The sequence below is a fragment of the Gorilla gorilla genome, chromosome 2 (genome assembly GCF_029281585.2).
Source record: "Gorilla gorilla gorilla isolate KB3781 chromosome 2, NHGRI_mGorGor1-v2.1_pri, whole genome shotgun sequence".
In the NCBI taxonomy this organism is placed as follows: Eukaryota; Metazoa; Chordata; class Mammalia; order Primates; family Hominidae; genus Gorilla; species Gorilla gorilla.
The window spans coordinates 61,156,312-61,174,856 of record NC_086017.1 but is presented as its reverse complement, the minus strand read 5'-3'; the positions used below and the strand labels follow the sequence as shown (position 1 = coordinate 61,174,856).

Genomic DNA, 18,545 nt, shown 5'->3' with positions numbered 1-18,545 from the left:
GACCAAGCAAGACTCCATCTCAAAACAAAACAAAAACAAAAACAAAAGAATGTTGAATATTGGCTCCCACTCTCTTCCGGCTTTTCTGGCTTGTAGGGTTTCTGCAGAGAGATCCACTGTTAGTCTGATGGGCTTCCCCTTGTGGGTAACCTGACCTTTCTCTCTGGCTGCCCTTAACATTTTTCCCTTCATTTCAACCTTGGTGAATCTGACGATTATGTGTCTTTGGGTTTCTCTTCTCGAGGAGTATATTTGTGGCATTCTCTGGATTTCCTGAATTTGAATGTTGGCCTGTCTTGCTAGGTTGGGGAAGTTCTGCTGGATAATATCCTGAAGAGTGTTTTCCAACTTGGTTCCATTCTCCCTGTCACTTTCAGGTATGCCAATCAAACGTATATTTGGTCTTTCACAAAGTCCCACATCTCTTGGAGGCTTTGTTCATTCCTTTTCATTCTTTTTTCTCTAATCTTGTCTTCTTGCTTTATTTTATTAAGTTGATCTTCAATCTCTGATATTCTTTCTTCCGCTTGATCAATTTGGCTATTGATACTTGTGCATGCTTCATATAGTTCTCGTGCTGTGTTTTTCAGCTCCATCAGGTCATTTATGTTCTTCTCTAAACTGGTTATTCCAGTTAGCAATTCGTCTAACCTTTTTCAAGGTTCTTGGCTTCCTTGCATTAGGTTAGAACATGCTCCTTTAGCTTGGAGGAGTTTGTTATTACCCACCTTCCGAAGCCTACTTCTGTCAATTCGTCAAATTCATTTTCCGTCCAGGTTTGTTCCCTTGCTGGCTAGGAGTTGTGATCCTCTGGAAGAGAAGAGGCATTCTGGTTTTTGGAATTTTCATCCTTTTTGCAGTGTTTTCTCTCCGTCTTCGTGGATTTATCTACCGTTGGTCTTTGATATTCGTGACCTTCAGATGAGGTCTCTGTGTGGACGTCCTTTTTGTTGATGTTGATGCTATTCCTTTCTGTTTGTTAGTTTTTCTTCTGTCAGGCCCCTCTGCTGCAGGTCTGCTGGAGTTTGCTGACGTCCACTCCAGACGCTGTTTGCCTGGGTATCACCAGTGGAGGCTGCAGAACAGAAAAGACTGCTGCCTGTTCATTCCTCTGGAAGCTTCATCCCAGAAGGGCACCCACCAGATGCCAGCCAGAGCTCTCCTGTATGAGGTATCTGTTGGCCCCTACTGAGAGATGTCTCCCAGTCAGGAGACATGGGGGTCAGAGACCCACTTGAGGAGGCAGTCTGACCCTTAGCAGAGCTCAAACACTATGGTGGGAGATTCGCTGCTCTCTTCAGAGCCGTCAGGCAGGGACGTTTAAGTCTGCTGAAGCTGTGCCCACAGCTGCTCCTTCCCCCAGGTGCTCTGTCCCAGGGAGATGGGGGTTTTATCTATAAGCCCCTGACTGGGGCTGCTGCCTTTTTTTCAGAGATGCCTTGCCCAGAGAGGAGGAATCTAGAGAGGCATTCTGGCCACAGCAGCCTTGCTGAGCTGCGGTGGGCTCCACCCAGTTCGAACTTCCTGGTGGCTTTGTTTCCACTGTGAGGGTAAAACTGCCTACTCAAGCCTCAGCAATGGCAGAAGCCCCTCTCCCAACCAGGCTCGAGTGTCCCAGGTCGATCTCGGACTGCTGTGCTGGCAGCGAGAATTTCAAGCCAGTGGATCTTAGCTTGCTGGGCTCTGTGGGGGTGGGATGCACCAAGCCAGACCCCTTGGCTCCCTGGCTTTAGCCCCCTTTCCAGGGGAGTGAAGGGTTCTGTCTCACTGGCGTTCCAGGTGCCCTGGGGTATGAAAAAAAACAAAAACAAAAACAAAACTCCTGCAGCTAGCTTGGTGTCTGCCCAAACGGCCACCTCGTTTTGTGCTTGAAACCCAGGGCCCTGGTGGCATAGGCACTGGAGGGAATCTCCTGGTGTGTGGGTGGCGAAGACCATGGGGAAAGTGCAGTATCTGGGCTGGATTGCACAGTTCACAGTCCCTCATGGCTTCTCTTGGCTAGGGAAGGGAATTCCCCAAACCCTTGTGCTTCCCGGGAGAGGTGACGCCCCACCCTGCTTTGGCTCGCCCTCTGTGGGCTGCACCCACTGTTCAACCAGTCCCAGTGAGATGAGCTGGGTACCTCAGCTGGAAATGCAGGAATCACCCGCCTTCTGTGTTGATCTCGGGAGCTGCAGACCAGAGCTGTTCCTATTTGGCCATCTTGCCGGCCCTCTAACAATTTAATTTTCTAAGTTAAAAAAAGCCTATGTATTGAGAAGAAAAAAGACATAAACTGCCTCCTCTCCAAGTTCTTAACAATGGTAGGATTATGGGTTAAAATTTTTCATTATAGCTATTGTTTTTTTTTTTTTTTTTTTTTGAGATGGAGTCTCGCTCTGTCACCAGGGTGAAGTGCAGTGGTGCAGTCTCAGCTCACTACAAACTCCACCTCCCAGGTTCAAGTGATTATCCTGCCTCAGCCTCTTGAGTAGCTAGGACTACAGGCACACACCACCAAGCCCAGCTAATTTTTGTAGTTTTAGTAGAGACGGGGTTTCACCATGTTGGCCGGGATGGTCTGGATCTCTTGACCTTGTGATCCACCCGCCTCAGCCTCCAAAAGTGCTGGGATTACCGGTGTGAGCCACCACATCTGGCCCACTATTGCATTTAAAATTTTTCTACATTAAATAAATATTGTTCTATAATTAGAAAAAGTATTTTTAGGCTGGTCAGTGTTAGTGATGGTGGAATGTAACCCAGCCTCATCTTCAGCTGACTCAGAGCCATTGCATAGCTCTGCAATGTCATCCACCTCTTGGTAACTGGGTTTTTTTTTTTTTAAATCAGGTGTTGTGCATTTTGCACATTTAGAAGGCACAAGTTGTAACAATACAGAAAAGTAACAGTTCCTTTTTTGTTTGAAGTTATTATTTCCCAAAGACCTGGAGGCATTAGAGCTACACACTCCCAAATTGTTTCATCTTAAATACTATTTACCCATGATAAAAATAATCTATAAAAAACTTAGAGCTAGCATCATATTTATTTATTTGTTTAATAGGAGAAGCACATAAGGATAGTATCATATTCACTGGTAAAACACTGGTGAATACTTTCTCCTAAGAACAAAGCAAGTTTCTCATTGCTCTTATTTAACATCATCCTGGAGGTTCTGGCTGATGTGATACGGCAAGAAAAATAAGAGATATATAGAGTAGAAAGGAAGAAATAAAACTCTATTCTCAGATGACATGATTGTCTAAATAGAAAATCCCAAGGAATCTGCAAAAAAGCTTCCAGAACTAATAAGTAAATTTAGCAAGGGTACAGGATATAATGTTAATATATAAAAATCAGTTGAATTTCTATATCCTAGAAACAAAAATAAAACAAAATTTAAAAATTGCAATCATTTATATATTTATATAAACAAAGTGGAACATTTTAATTGAACTTTCTTAAAACCAATGGATCAAGTAGCAAAGCATTATTAAGGCTACAGAAGTTCAAACAATATAATTAAGGAGCTTGAGCTACTAGATAAACATAAGTTTTACTCCCTCACCCGCAGAATACCCATTGTTTTCAAGTTCATGTAGAACAATTTTTTGAAATGCTGCATACTTGACAATAAAGGGAGTCTAAAATTTTTTCAAGGAATCAACATCATTCAGTTGCATGGAATTATTTAGAAGAGCACCAAAAAACAGGAAATACATATAAATCTAATAACATATGTGTAAGATCTGTATACAAAACACTGATGAAAGAAATAAAAGAACACCTAAATAAATGGAAAGATATACTGTTTTCATTGACTATTAAGACATAAATTCTTCCCAATTTGATATATATATAATTTTTTTGAGACAGAGTCTTGCTCTATTGCCCAGACTGGTGTGCAGTGGTGCGATCTCAGCTCACTGAAATCTCCCTTTCCCGGGTTCAAGCAATTCTCCTGCCTCAGCCTCCTAAGTAGCTGGGATTACAGGCACCTGCCACCACGCCCAGTCAATTTTTATGTTTTTAGTAGAGATGGGGTTTCACTGTGTTGGCCAGGCTGCTCTCAAATTCCTGATCTCAAATGTTCCACCTGCCTTGGCCTCCCAAAGTGCCGGGATTACAGGCATAGCCACTGTGCCCGGCCCCCAATTTGATTTATAGAATCACTGCAATCCCAGTCAAAATCTCAGCAGGAATGTTATAGATATCGACATGCTGATTCTAAATTTATTTAAAAAAGGAAAAAGAATTAGATAGCTAACACAATACTGAAAAAAAAAGAACAAAACTGGAAGACAGACTCACACCATGTGGTTTTAAGACTAACTATAAAGCTACTATAATAAGATAGCGTGGTATTGATGAAAGAATAAACATACTGATCTACGGAAGGACTAGAGTCTAGAAAGAGATTCACACAAATATGGTCAATTGATTTTTTAAGTAGTTTTAAGTGACAATAATTATATCTATTTATGGAGTACAATATGATGTTTTGATATATGTATACATTGTGAAATGATTAAATCAAGCTAATTAACATATCTGTCACCTCACCTAATTTTTTTTTTGCAATGAGAACATTTAAAGTCTACTCTTTTAGCAATTTTTAAATATACATTATTATTATTATTATTATTTTGTGATGGAGTCTCGCTCTGTTGCCTAGGCTGGAGTGCAGTGGTGCGATCTTGGCTCACTGCAACTTCCACCTCCCGGGTTCAAGTGATTCCCCTGCCTCAGCCTCCTGATTAGCTGGGACTACAGGCACGTGGCACCACGCCTGGCTAATTTTTGTACAATACATTATTATTAACTATAGTTACCACATGGTGCAATAGCTCACTAAAGCTTACTCCTCCTAACTTTGAATACAAAGTTTCAAAGTTCTTTTTCTTTTTCTTTTTTTTAAGCTTCTCCTTGTCCAAACCCATTTGTTTTTCTTTTTTTTTGGCAATTGATTTTTGACCAAGGCAGAAAGACAACTGAAGAAAGGATACTCTTTTCAACAAAAGATGCTGGAATAATTGGACATCTTGTTGCAAAATAAAAAAAAGAACCTGATCCATCCTTCATACCTTATACAGAGATCAACTCAAAACAGATCATAGATCTAAATTTAAAATGTAAAATTATAAAACTTCTAGAAGAAAAGACAGGAGAAAAATTTTTGTGGCCCTATGTTAAGAAAAAGTTCTTGGGGTATGACCCCAAAAGCATGATCTATAAAAGAAAAACATTGACAAATTGGACTTCATAAAAATTAAAAACTTTTGTTCTAAGAAAGATATTGTTTAGTAAATGAAAAGATAAGCTAAAGATTTGCAGAAAATATCTGTAAATCATATGCTCAACAAAGGACTTACATGCAGAATATATAAAGAACCCTACAATTCAACAATAAGGAAAGCAGCAACTCAAATGAAAATGAACAAAAGCTTTGAACCCATTTTACCAAAGAAACATAAAGATGGTATATAAGCACATGAAAAGATGCTCAACATCATTAGTCACTAGGGAAATAGAAATGAAAACCACAATGATATACAACTACACACCTATTAGAATGGCTAAAACAAACGAACAGATAATACTAAGTACTGGTTAGTATGCGGAGCAATCGATTATATACTGCTGCTGGGACTTCAAAATGGTACAGCTATTTTAGAAAAGAGTTTGAGAACCTCTTCAAAAGCTAATTACACATTTGTCACAAGGCCCAACAATCCTATTCCTAAGTATTCACTCAAGAAAAATGAAAGCTTATATGCATACAAAAACCTGTAAAGAAATGTTTTTAGTAGCTTTATTTATAATCCACAAAAAAGGAAATAACCCAAATGTCTTTCAAATGGTGAATGAATGAACTAAATACTACTCAGCATAGAAAAGCTACTGATACATGCAGTGACATGGATGAATTTCTCAAAGCATTATGCTAAGTGAAAGGGGCCAGTCTCAAAAGGCTGCACTTTGCTTGATTCCATTTATATGACAGTCTAGAAAAGGCACAACTATAGTGATGAAGAACAGACCTATGGTTGCATTTGTTAAGAACAGGGGAAGGGTTTGACTACAAATAGACAGCAAGACTGAATTTTTAAGTATTCAAAAACTCTTGATTGTGGTAGTGGTTACACGACTATGCATTTGCCAAAACACATAGAACTGTAAATCAAGAAGAATACATTTTACTCTATGTAAATTTAAAAATAAATAAATATTTAAAAATTACTGTTTGCCTGGTCTACTTCTCACTGTTACAGTCACCTATTCTAAGACCACTGGTTCATCCCAGAATCACAGGCTCGGAAGGAGCTTAGTGGGAACTGGTACAATTCCCAAGCCAATACAGAAAATTCCCCTAGAGGTTTCCTGGGAGCTTCTGCTTGAAGATCATCTGCCAAGAGAGAAAATCTCTATCTCCCAAAGCAGGCCTGCTTACAGTGGACAGTTTTTGCTGTTAGCAAGTTATTTATTTGATTAGCTAAAATTGGCTTCCTCATCATTAGCCCCTATTGGTCCTGGTACTATCCCCTGGAGCTACAGATATAAAGGCAGGGGCCATCTCCTACACTTAGTGGTGGCAAAAGAACTACACAGGAGGACAGCCTGAAGCCACTCAGTTGGAAGCCAAGGGGCCTGTATCTCCTGGACCAACCCCTCTGTGCAGTAGTCTATAAAATGCTGGGCTACCCTGAGCCATGAGAAGTCATCTGGTCTGGGCTGCAGCCCTAGAAATGCCTGGATTATACAGTGAAAATCCTCGGTAAAGGAATGACATCACACTCCCAGGGCCCTATCATGATTGAAACTGGGAGGCTACAGTCTCAATCATTCCTTGATCAGAAAGTTATAGTGATGTTCATTCTTTCCTGGCCTCATTATTTTCTGGCCTCTAACTTCATGAAGAAAATCCACAAATCAATTTTGGCCAGCAAGTAAGGGAAAACCCTTGAACAGGATTCAAATTAGCCAAACTACAGCCCATCCCCACTAGAATCATGGCTTGGTCATCTAGGCCACCTGCCTAAGCAGAAGGGATCCATTCCAGAGAATACCCCGAACACTGCCAGGTGTCTTACCTGTTTGAAGTTGCCATTTTTTCTCTGCTCCCAGTCCATCATGTCATGAAAGATGGGAATCATGATATTCCGTACTTCTGGCTGTGGGACCAGTGTCACACCCAGAAAAGGACCAATCATTCCCGGAATAAAGTGGATCTTATGTTCACCTGAAAAACAAAACCCAAATTAGTTTATGCCTGCTTTGCTCCTTCCATGGAAGATTCCCAAATGGGGCCACAACACATGCTACAATCCATACTGGAAGCTTCTGAGAGCAAAGCAAGCTCTCCCCTATGGTTTTCTGAGGTACTCTCCCTCAACTTTTTAGAGTTTATGGATAAAGTTGGCCTAGCCCAGTGAAAGCAAATGCGCAACAGTCACAAAACTGCTTTTCCAAAGAATTTCCTGACAGGTCCCACAAACTACCTGAAAATCTCTCTGAGATGAAGGAACAGAGTTTGCTACTCTAGACAGAATAGGTTTCTGAGTAACCTATGAGTGTCAGATGGTCTATTCACAGTGTTTATTTAACAAGAAAAACCCAATATTTCTGCTTAAATACAATGCACTCTCCTTGGAGTTTCTAGCTCTAGCCCAGAGACATTTAAGTGATGAGGATATCCAGTCCCTGGTCTAGCCACCAGAGGTCTAATAAGTCCATGGATTTTTACACTGCCTATGTTCATGTATGCCAAAGAAGTCCTCCTCCTGAGCTAGCAGGAGTCTCCTGCACAGCCCCACCCTAAAAGGCTGGCTTAGAGATTCTCTCTTTACCCACCCTGAACTCCCTTTGTGTTCATATTGCATTTCTGATGGTGCCATTACACCTACTTGGCTCAGCTCAACCCTCAACTTCCTTAATGAAGCATTTCCATGGTAAGTGTGTGATGTGGGTTTCCCTCTCATTGGTGTGCCATCTAGGGTATGTTACCAGAAGCCAGAGACAGTCCTGTGGATGGTGGGATAGGATTTTTCTTTTCCTTGCAATGGTAAAACAGAGTGAACCATCTTTCAGAGCTCTGCTCTCAGTCCTTCAGAGACTAAGGAGGAGATAAACTGTGGGTCTGTGCAATGAATGCTACGGCCAAGTAAAACCATTTCTTGGGGACCAGAGAATGTCATTTCCACCAAAAGAAATGAGGCAGAAAAGGCTTTATCAGGCAAATCTGGCATTAAAAAAAATTCCATTTTGAAAACCTGTCTAAGAAGCAAATGTTTCGCCCTGAGGCTGGTTCAGCATATTCCAATTTTGGTACTTGGCACAGTAGCCAGTCTCTTGCATTCCTGGGAATTTCAGAGTCAACTTTGGGTTAAAGTCCATTTCCAAACTGTGCTGGATACAGGGAACCAGAGTGTTGGAAAGTCTGATTGGGGAAATGCATCCCCACTCATGAATAGAAGGCCCTCTCGCCGGCAGAAATACTTCATATCCTACTTGCTGCCTCTAGGTTAGTGGTGGGGATGGTTAACAGAGGACTGGAGATTTTATGACCATCATTCATTCCTACAGCTTCAGAACCATGAGCTCAGCTGAAAGCAGACTTCACTTGAAATAATAATAGTCAAGTTCATCTTGACAGGCCACTCAGAACTCTACAATATCACAGGATGGCCCACTCAGTCACCAGGGCAACCCAGAAATTCTACCAAAAACACTGATCTGACAAATTTAGATTCAAAGCAGTGGCTATTTTCAAAGCATTCAAAGCAGAAGCTGTGCAAAGAAGGGAAGCCAAAACTGATCTCACCCAGAGGTTGCAGTTCTCTTCTTATATGTTACTCCATGCAACTGGTGTCAAGTATCTGATCTGGATGCATGAATACCAGAGATCCAATAAATGTTTCAATCTTTATTAAAATTAATAGCCACCTTTGCTCATGTACTGGGTATCTCAGATCTAAGCTTTTGAGCCTGCAACATCCAGACTGGGAAGTGAAGAGCATGGAAGATCTTATAGGAATGGGTTCTCAAATTGGAAAAAACTACAGCCCTCCTTTTCTTTTTTTTCTTTTGACTTTAGTTCCTAAAAAAAGGGATTTGGCATATGTATTACTGAGGTCTTATTTCTCAGACAAACTCTCCTTGCCAAGGGCTTTATGCACATGTGCTACACCATCCATCTGAGGTGTTATGTGAAAGATATGTAAGGATCTCTTGGGTCTGAATTAACATTCATAAAGCCTGGGAGACGTTATTAGTCTTGCTACTTTCTATTTGGCTATGCAATATATAGAAGGGAAGAATAGGGAGAAAAAACCTACCCAAATTCTGCCACATGCTGAACAGTTCATAGGCCATCATTACACGCATGTCCCCATACCTAAGAATAGTAACACAGGAGCCAACCGTTAGTGGGAGAAGGTTCAGGAGGATAGGGCTGCAAACCCATGAGGCCAGTACTTCAGCACTGTTTGTTTCTAATGCTTCCCAATGCTCTAAGCCTTTGGGCTCTCGACTGAACTCCCACACATGGGCCCCTGGGAAACCACCCAGCTGAGAACCTTGTGGACCTCTGAAAGAACTCTCAACGAAACATAGCCCTATCTGGCCAAGTGGTAAGGAGATGAATATAAGATGTTTATCTTACTTATCTAGAATCTTCTTCCTTTTGGCTGAGGTGATAATTTCTAGCTGAAGGCTTGGCTGATTTATGAATAGAACTGCCAGGCTAAAATAAGAATTCCACACCTAGACAGACAGAGAAAGAGAAAATGTGACAGTCTAAGAACTTAATCTTGTAGGGAGAGTTACTAAATACATGCATGTAGCATAGAACCCATTTTACAATCTTAAGATCCTCATTTTTTTCCCTTTTAAATATCTTTGCAAACAAGAATTTTTCTTTTTTCCCCCGTTAACTCCTTCTGAAGCCAATTGTGTTGATTCTGGACTAGAAAGCATACTCATGGAGTTTGGCTACCAACACTTCCAACAGGGGTATCCCAGGTCATATTCTAATCATCATCAGGCTTGGAAGCTGTTTGATACTATGAATCTATTAATAAAGCAAAAAACAAGTGAGCTTGGTTTTGGCTTTCTAAGGTTATTGCAATAATAGTGATGGATTTCAGGAGTGCCTACCTTAAAGTCAAAGTCAGTCTCTGTGAAATTCTTGTGCAGTGCAGAGGACAGGTACTGGACAGTAGTGACTATAATACTGCAGTAAGGAAACAAGGCATTGGCAGAATTAAAAGACTAACAATGGCATCTGATGGCTTGGTATCAGCTGTCTAGAGCCTGTGTGCAAACTTCTTGAGTACAATTTGTTCCCATGTAAGATGTGACTATAAAGGAAAGAGAAAATGGTACAAACTCTATAGAAAAAATCTCTACAGAAAACCAGTCTTGGAGAAATGCCCCACAGTTGGCAGGACAGCACAGGACATCAGTGGGTTCTAGACCTAGTTCTGTCATTACCTGGCCTTCATACTTCTCTCTGGGTCTCATTTTCCCTGCCTATAAAAGGTGGTAGGAGATCGATGGTTCTTTAAGGTTTCTCCCAGTTCAGAGTAGTTCTAGTATTTTGGGGACCTCTGGGTAATCAAGAGATATTATGATCACTTTGTAGGATTTAGAACATAATTTTATTATTATACTGATAACAGGGGTTTATATAGTTAATAAATCTTTGCTTTTGTCATATACTATTATTTTCATCTATGTGTCATTTGAATTCAGCTCTTTTGGTCTAGCTTGAGTAATCACTCTCAATCTTAGCCTGGGCACATAGAAGGGACAATGGGAGGCTGTCCTGCTGGAACAAGAGAGTGAAGTGGAGAGGAAGTCTAGTGGGACAGTATGTTTCATTACATAGGGCCTTGGCTACCTGGCAAAGAGACTTACATCTAACAGTGGCCACCTCTGCTTAGATGCAGAAGAACATGACAAAAACAGTGCATTAGAAAGACTAGTCCACCACTAGAGGGGGTGAAAAATTTAAAGGGTCAAAGCTTTGAAAGAAAAAGCTGCTCTTGCAGGACAAGCTGGGGAGCCTGAAGTGCTCTGAATGGAGCTAAGAGATAGAAACAAGAAAGATTCAAATGGAAAAGTCACTATTTGAGGAAGTATCTGTGCAACTTTGTTTACAATCATCCTTCTATTCTTTATAAAACATTTGTATTTTGGAAAAAGTTACAGCGCTTATAAAAGGTGTAAAGTGGAAAGACCATGCTAGTATCTTGCTAATATATCTAACAGACACTTTCACTGTATTTTATATGTCAATATAAAAGGCAGATCAGTGGGAGGAGGCAATGGGCTAGAGTGTGGAGGCCAAGTAGCCTTCTGCTGAATAGAGAGAGATCAGATGAGCCAGCCCCTTACCACATGCATCATTTGTCTGGTTTGCCAGGAGGAAGCACAAGCTAGAAATATAAATGAGGCAGTCAGGTTAGGATTATCTTTAGAGTAAATTCTATGTCAGTAATCAGAAGTGGTCAGAGCCTTGCAGCCAGGTCTCAGGTGGATAACTGGCACTGTCTATGGGAGGCAAGCACTGCCTGGTAGACAACACAATTCCAACTGAGAAGAAGGCTTGGGATAATGCCCAAACCTACAGGGCAGCAGAGGCCAGTGGGCCACTGAGCAGGCCTTCCTCAAGGAAGAACCCTTCTCTGGATATTATATTTCACATCCTGAAAATTTTCTTCTCTATCCTTACTGTGCCATCATCTACTAAGCACAAAAATGTTTTTCTCATTTGCCCTCTCCTCTCTGTTCCCATGGCCCTGGCCTTTATTTGTCTTGCTCATGTGCTCCCTCTCTGAAATACACATACTCTTCTTAGTCTGAGAACAGCTCAGTGATGCTGATATAGAGCCCTTCCATACTCACTTGCTTGTGAGCAGTCTCATTACCATCCAGTCCCGAGGGAAGACACTCATCTTCATCAGGTTCCGGAACACGCAAAAAATCTTCAGCAGAAATTCCTGACAGCAGAGGAAAGCTGATGTGAGAGACACCACCACCACAATATGCATCTCCTCAATAGGCCACTCCTGGCCGCCACTAGATCATGACAATGGGTGGGACCAACGAGTTAGATCTGGTTCTCTCTGTGAGTTGTTTCTCTCTTAGAGGGCTACATGAGAGTGAGTTCTGGGGTACTCTCACAGGCCAGATGGAAGCAGACCCAAACTGGGCAGAACAGAGGTAGCTCTATACCCACAGTGCCCAAAGCAGCTCTATACCCACTTTATACCCACAAAGCCCAAAGCATGGGACAGACTAAGGTCTAGCCAAACTGGTGTCCAACTGAGTCCATGGGCTTCATTTTCTGGGGCATGGCCCCTGAGCGTTTGATTGTAAGAACATGCTTTTTTGGATACTAAGAACATGATGATGGGAGAGGTACTTTAGGAATGGCAGAGTAAAGACCTCTGAAAATCTGCTTGTCCATGAAAGCAATGGGGTGGCTAATACTGGTTAACCAAAGGTTTGTGACAATCCAAGAAATGTTTACTCAAGAAAAATGGATGAATAATAACAATGAGTTTTGTTGCATTTTTAACTTGCACTATTCCCTTCCCCTCCCACCTCCACAGTAGCCTTAAAAACAAGCTGCTGTAGAATCATGAAAGTCATGAAAACCAGAGCCTAGCAGCCATTAGAAGGGACAGAATGTTTTTGGAACTCCTACAAAAAGTCCCGACCCCCCAGAATTATTATTTGACCTGCTTGGCAGCTTCCTGGAAAAGCTCCATTCATAGGGCTTGTCTTAATTTAACCTGACTCAGAGCTCACTCAGTGAGGAAAACTCTATACCATTTGTTGGAGAGGAAAAAAAAAAAAAAAAAAACCATATAATTTAACATCCCAGCTGCATGAAGCAGCCATGTAATTTCGGGCAAACCAGAGAATGGCTAAAAAAAAAAAATTATAAGGAAAATCTGCAGAATGAAATATCCATAGGGGGCCTTGAAAAGCTCTGACATATTCCTGGGAATCTAGAAGGCCACACATGAGTGCAGGGCTGTGCACATTCCTAGGGAAAGCCTGAGAAGGCCTAATCTCTCACCTGTGCTGACCTTGAGGCTCTGGGCAAGCAGGAAGTGAAGGCTATGGCTGAACTGAAAAGTGCTGGAGCAATGACAGTGAGCCCCAACACATACATATAAAAAAAACCCTTTACAAAATGCGGAGAGTTATTGATTTAAAGCATTTAAGAAAATCTCTGTTCAGTTATTAGCTGATCATTAACTAACTGCATGGAGACTTTAGTGACTGCATATAGTTAAAAAATACAGATATTAAAGAATGGGTCCAGGCATGGTGGCTCACACCTGTAATCCCAGTGCTTTGGGAGGCTGAGGCAACAGGATCACTTGAGGTCAGGAGTTTGGAACCAGCTTGGGAAACATAGCAAGATCCTCATCTTTACAAAAAATTAAAAAATTAGCTGCATGTGGTGGTGCATGCCTGTAGTCCAAGCTACTCAGCAGGTTGAAGTGGGAGGATTTCTTGAGTCCAGGCAAGGCTGTAGTGAGCTCTGATCACATCACTGTATTACAGCCTGAGCAATACAGCAAGACCCTGTCTAAAAAGACCCCAAAAAGCAATGAGTCCAATAATGTCACTAAAAAAAGAAACAAGCATCATCAACAACATAAAGCAATAAAGAGCAACAATAACAAGCCCTGGGGATGTGGGGAAGGGATCTGATTTCCAGAGTTGCCAAATTAATTAAAATGTCCAGTTTTCAACAAAATATTATAAGATATAAAAAAATAGGAAAGTATGGCCCATACACGGGCAAAAAGAAGTAAATAAAAACTTTTCCTGAGGTAGCTCAAACATTGGACTTGCTTGGAAAATACTTTAAACAAAGAAACGAAGGAAATCACACTTAAAGAATTAAAGGAAAGTGTAAGAACAATGACTCACCAAATAGAGGATGCCAACAAAAAGGGTAGAAATTACTTAAAGTACACTAAATATAAATTCTAGGATTGAAGAATACAATAACTGAAATGAAAAATTCACTAAAGGGGCTCAGCAGCAGATCTGAGCTAGCAGAAGAATCAGCAAATTTGAAGCCAAGTTAACTGAGATTATCTCAAGTAGGAAAAACAAAAAGAAAAAAGAATGAAGACAAATGAACAGAGCCTCAGATACCTGTGGGGCATCATTAAGGGTATAAACACACACACAGTGGTAACGCCAGAAGGAAAAGAGAAAGAGAAATGGGAAGAAATAATGGGCAAAAACTTTCCAAAATTGATGAAAAAATCTTTACACAGCCAAGAAGCTCAACAAACTCTACAGGGGATAAAATCGAAGAGATTCACATATAGCCACATTAGAATCAAAAGTGTCAAAAGCCAAAAATAAAGAGAATCTTGAAAGCAACAAGAGAAAAACAACAAACAACCCTCAATAATATGAACAGGTGACATCATCAGATATAGTGGAGGCCAGAAGGCAGACAGCAGAAATATTCAAAGTCTGAAATGAAAGACCATCAACAAAGAATCCTATAGCCAGCAAAACTACCATTCAAAACTAAAGAAACTGCAAAGCACAGTGGCTCATGTCTGTAATCCTAGCACTTTGAGAGGCTGAGATGGGAGGATTGCTTGAGCCCAGGAACTTGATACTAGCCTGAGCAACATAGCGAGACCCCATCTCTACAACAATGAATTAAAAAAAAAAAAAAGAGAAAAACTAGCTGGTGTGGTGGTGTGCACATGTAGTCCCAACAACTTGGGAGACTGAGGTGGGAGAATCGCTTGAGCCTGGGAAGACTGTGGTGGCAGTGAGCTATGATTGTGCCACAGCACCCCAGCCTGTGTGACAGGGCAAGACCCTGTCTCAAAAAAAAAAAAAAAAAAAAAAAAAAAGAAAAAGAAAAAGAAATCAAGACATTCTCAGGTAAAAACAGAGAGAATTTTTCTATTTGTAGACCTGCCCTATAATAAACACACACACACACAGACACACACACACTGAGGGAATTAAAATGGCATACTAAATACATTTAACACAAAAGAAGGCAGTAATGGAGGAATAGAGGAACAAAGTTGGCATAAGACCTATATAAAGCACATAGCAAAATGGCAGGTGTAAAACCTACCAATTACCTTTATTGGCAGTTACAGTAAACATAAATTAATTAAACACTCCAACTAAAAGACGGAGTTGGGAAAAATTAATTTAAAAATATGATCAAACTATATCTACAAGGTACACACTTTAGATTCAAATGCACAAATACATTGAAAGTAAAAGAATGGAAAAATATATACCATGAAAATAGTACCCAAACGAGAACTAGTATGGCTATATTAACATCAGACAATATAGACATTAAGACAAAAATTTTTGTTAGAGACAAAGAAGGATATTTTTATAATGATAAAGGGGTCAGTTATGTCTGGAAGTCGTAATTATAAACATATATGCAACCTAAAAGCACAGCCTCAAAATATATAATGCAAAAACTGACAGAATGGAAAGTAACAGTAGACAATTCAACAATAGTTGAAGACTTTGATATACCACTAACAGTCAGAACAACTAGACAGAAGATCAGCAAAGAAATAAAAAACTTGAGCAATATTATAAACTAGCTCTAACACACGTCTATAGAACACTCCATCTAACAACAAAATACACACGTTTTCCTCAAATGCACATAGAAGGAAAAATATGTGCATTCCCTTCTCTAGGATAGATCATATGTTAGGCCATAAGAAAGTCCCAATAAATTTAAAAGAACTAAAATCAGAGGGGTGAGGATGGCCAGCTAGCAACAGCTGCAGTTGGAGGGTCCCACAGAGAAGAACCAAAACGGTGAGTGAACTCTGCAGTGGCAACCAAGGTATCTAGGTTCTCTCACTGGGACTGACTAGGTGGTTGGCATGACCCACGGAAAGTGAGGAAAAGCAGGGTGGTGCGATGGCTCACCTGGGGGCCACATGGGGTAAGGGGGCCCCCCACCACCAGCCAAGGGAGGCAGTGAGGGATCGTGCTACCCAGACTGGGAAACCATGCTTTTTCCACAGATCTGTGCAACCCATAGATCAGGAGATCCTACTTGTGAGCCTACGCCACCAGGACCTTGGATCCCAAGCACACAGCTGTGCAGATTCTCAGCGGCCACTCAGCTGGAGGCTAAGACAACTGAGTTCCCCCCAAGTGAGGGCTGGCAGCCATCACTGCAGCTGCCTGCTGTCTATGACAACTGAGCAGGGGAGGAGGGGGAGGGGAGGTCATCATCCTGAGGGGGAGGGGAGGTCATCATCACTATAGCTGCCTGCTGCCTAAGACGAATGAGCTTCCCAGGAGAGGGGCAGCAGGCATCACTATGGCTGCCTGCTGCCTAAGATGATTAGCTCACTGGGAGAGGGGCAGCAGCCATCACTGTAGCTCCAGTCTTCAGTTTTTCCCCTGCTGGTGCTGGGGAAACCGGACGGTTTGGATCCAAACTGCCACACTGGCTGTGGCAGACTGTGGCCAGGCTGCCACTTTAGGTCGGACCCTGACCCATTCTTCCTCAGTGGGTGGGGCCTCCCTGCAGGAATTTCAGCAACTCCAGCCAGGGGTTTAGGGACAGAACTTTGATCTCCCTGGGATTGAGGGGCTGCGGAGACCTGCGGCTATGGTCTCCGCAGATCAGCAGACTTAGTCTTTCCCCCTGCTAGCTCTAAGGAATACAGGCAGCCCAGACAAGTGGGATTCCCCCCAGCACAGCACACCCCCTCTGCCAAGGGGCAGCCAGAGTGCTTCATTAAGTGGGTCCCAGATTCCGTGCCCCCTGACTGGGTCAGACCCTCCAATAAGGGTTGCCAGACACCTTATATAGGAGCATTCCCGCTGGCATCAGGTCAGTGCCTCTCAGGGACAGAGATCTCAGAGGAAGAAGCAGGCAGCTATCTTTGCTGTTCTGCAGCCTCCTCAGGTGACACCTCTGGGTGTGGGAGGGACCCAGGTGAATAGGGTCTGGAGTGAACCCTCGGCAAACCAGAGCAGCCCTACAAAAAGGGGCCTAATTGTTGAAAGAAAAACAAACAGAAAGCAACAACAACAGCATCAACAAAAAAGTCCCCACAAAAACCCTATCCAAAGGTCAGCAGCCTCAAAGATTGAAGCTAGACAAACTCATGAAGATGAGAAAGAATCAGTGAAAAAACACTGAAAACTCAAAAAGGCAGAATGTCTCTTCTCCTCCAAATGATTGCAATACCTCTCCAGCAAGGGCAAAGAACTGGGCAGAGGCTGAGATGAATGAATTGACAGAAGTAGGCTTCAGAAGGTGCGTAATAACAAACTTCTCTGAGCTAAAGGAGCATGTTCTAACTCAATGCAAAGAAGCTAAGAACCATGATAAAACATTACAGGAGCTGTTAACCAGAAGAGCCAGTTTAGAGAGGAACATAAATTGCCTCACAGAGCTGAAAATACAACATGAGAACTTCACAGTGTAAACACAAGTATCAATAACCGAACAGACCAAGCAGAGAAAATAATTTCAGAGCTTGAAGACTATCTTGCTGAAATAAGGCAAGACAAGATTAGAGAAAAAATAATGAAAAGGAACAAACAAAAGCTATGAGAATATGTAAAAAGACTGAACCTACGACTGATGGGGGTACCTGAAAGAGACAGGGAGAACAGAACCAAGTTGAAAAACATACTTCAGGATATCACCCAGGAGAACTTCCCCAACCTAATAAGACAGGCCAACATTCAAATTCAGGAAATCCAGAGAACCCCAGTAAGATACTCCACAAGAAGATCAACCCCAAGACACATAATCATCAGATTCTCCAAGGTTGAAATGAAGGAAAAAATGTTAAGGGCAGCCAGACAGAAAGGCCAGGAGGTCACCTACAAAGGGAAGCCCATCAGACTAACAGCAGACCTTTCAGCAGAAACCCTATAAGCCAGAAGAGATTGGGGGCCAATATTCAACATTCTTAAAGAAAAGAATTTCCAGCCCAGAGTTTCATATCTGGCCAAACGAAGCTTCATAAGTGAAGGAGAAATAAAATCCTTTTCAGACAACCAAATGAGGAGGGAATTTGTCACCACCAGGCCTGCCTTGCAAGAACTCCTGAAGGAAGCACCAAATATGGAAAGGAAAACATTACTAGTCACTGCAAAAAAAAAGTACAAAGGCCAATGACACTATGAAGCAACTACATCAACAAGTCTGCAAAATAATCAGCTAGCATCATAACAGAATCAAATTCACACATAACAATATTAACCATAAATGTAAATAGGCTAAATGCCCCAATTAAAAGACACAGAATGGCAAACTGTATAAAGAGTCAAGACCCATTGGTGTGCTGTATTCGAGAGACCCATCTCATGTGCAAAGACACACGTAGGCTCAAAATAAAGGGATGGAGAAAAATTTACCGAGCAAATGGAAAGCAGAAAAAAGCAGGGGTTGCAATCCTAGTTTGTGACAAAACAGACTTTAAACCAACAAAGACAAAAAAAGATAAAGAAGGGCATTACACAGTGGTAAAGGGATCAATGCA

The 18,545-nt window shown here is 41.6% G+C and overlaps 1 protein-coding gene across 6 annotated transcripts in view; it reads right to left on the bottom strand.

Moving 5' to 3' along the window:
• DOCK3 (dedicator of cytokinesis 3) overlaps positions 1-18,545 on the bottom strand; it is a 699,272-nt gene that overhangs the window by 61,283 nt on the left and 619,444 nt on the right. For all 6 annotated transcript variants that reach the window (XM_031009748.3, XM_031009752.3, XM_031009749.3 and 3 more), the window contains exons 28-32: positions 11,890-11,984; positions 10,138-10,213; positions 9,644-9,744; positions 9,318-9,376; positions 7,074-7,222 (exon numbers count right to left, since the gene is read on the bottom strand). In XM_031009748.3, coding sequence (XP_030865608.3) covers positions 7,074-7,222; positions 9,318-9,376; positions 9,644-9,744; positions 10,138-10,213; positions 11,890-11,984 — 480 coding nt within the window. The remainder of the gene's footprint in view (positions 1-7,073; positions 7,223-9,317; positions 9,377-9,643; positions 9,745-10,137; positions 10,214-11,889; positions 11,985-18,545) is intronic.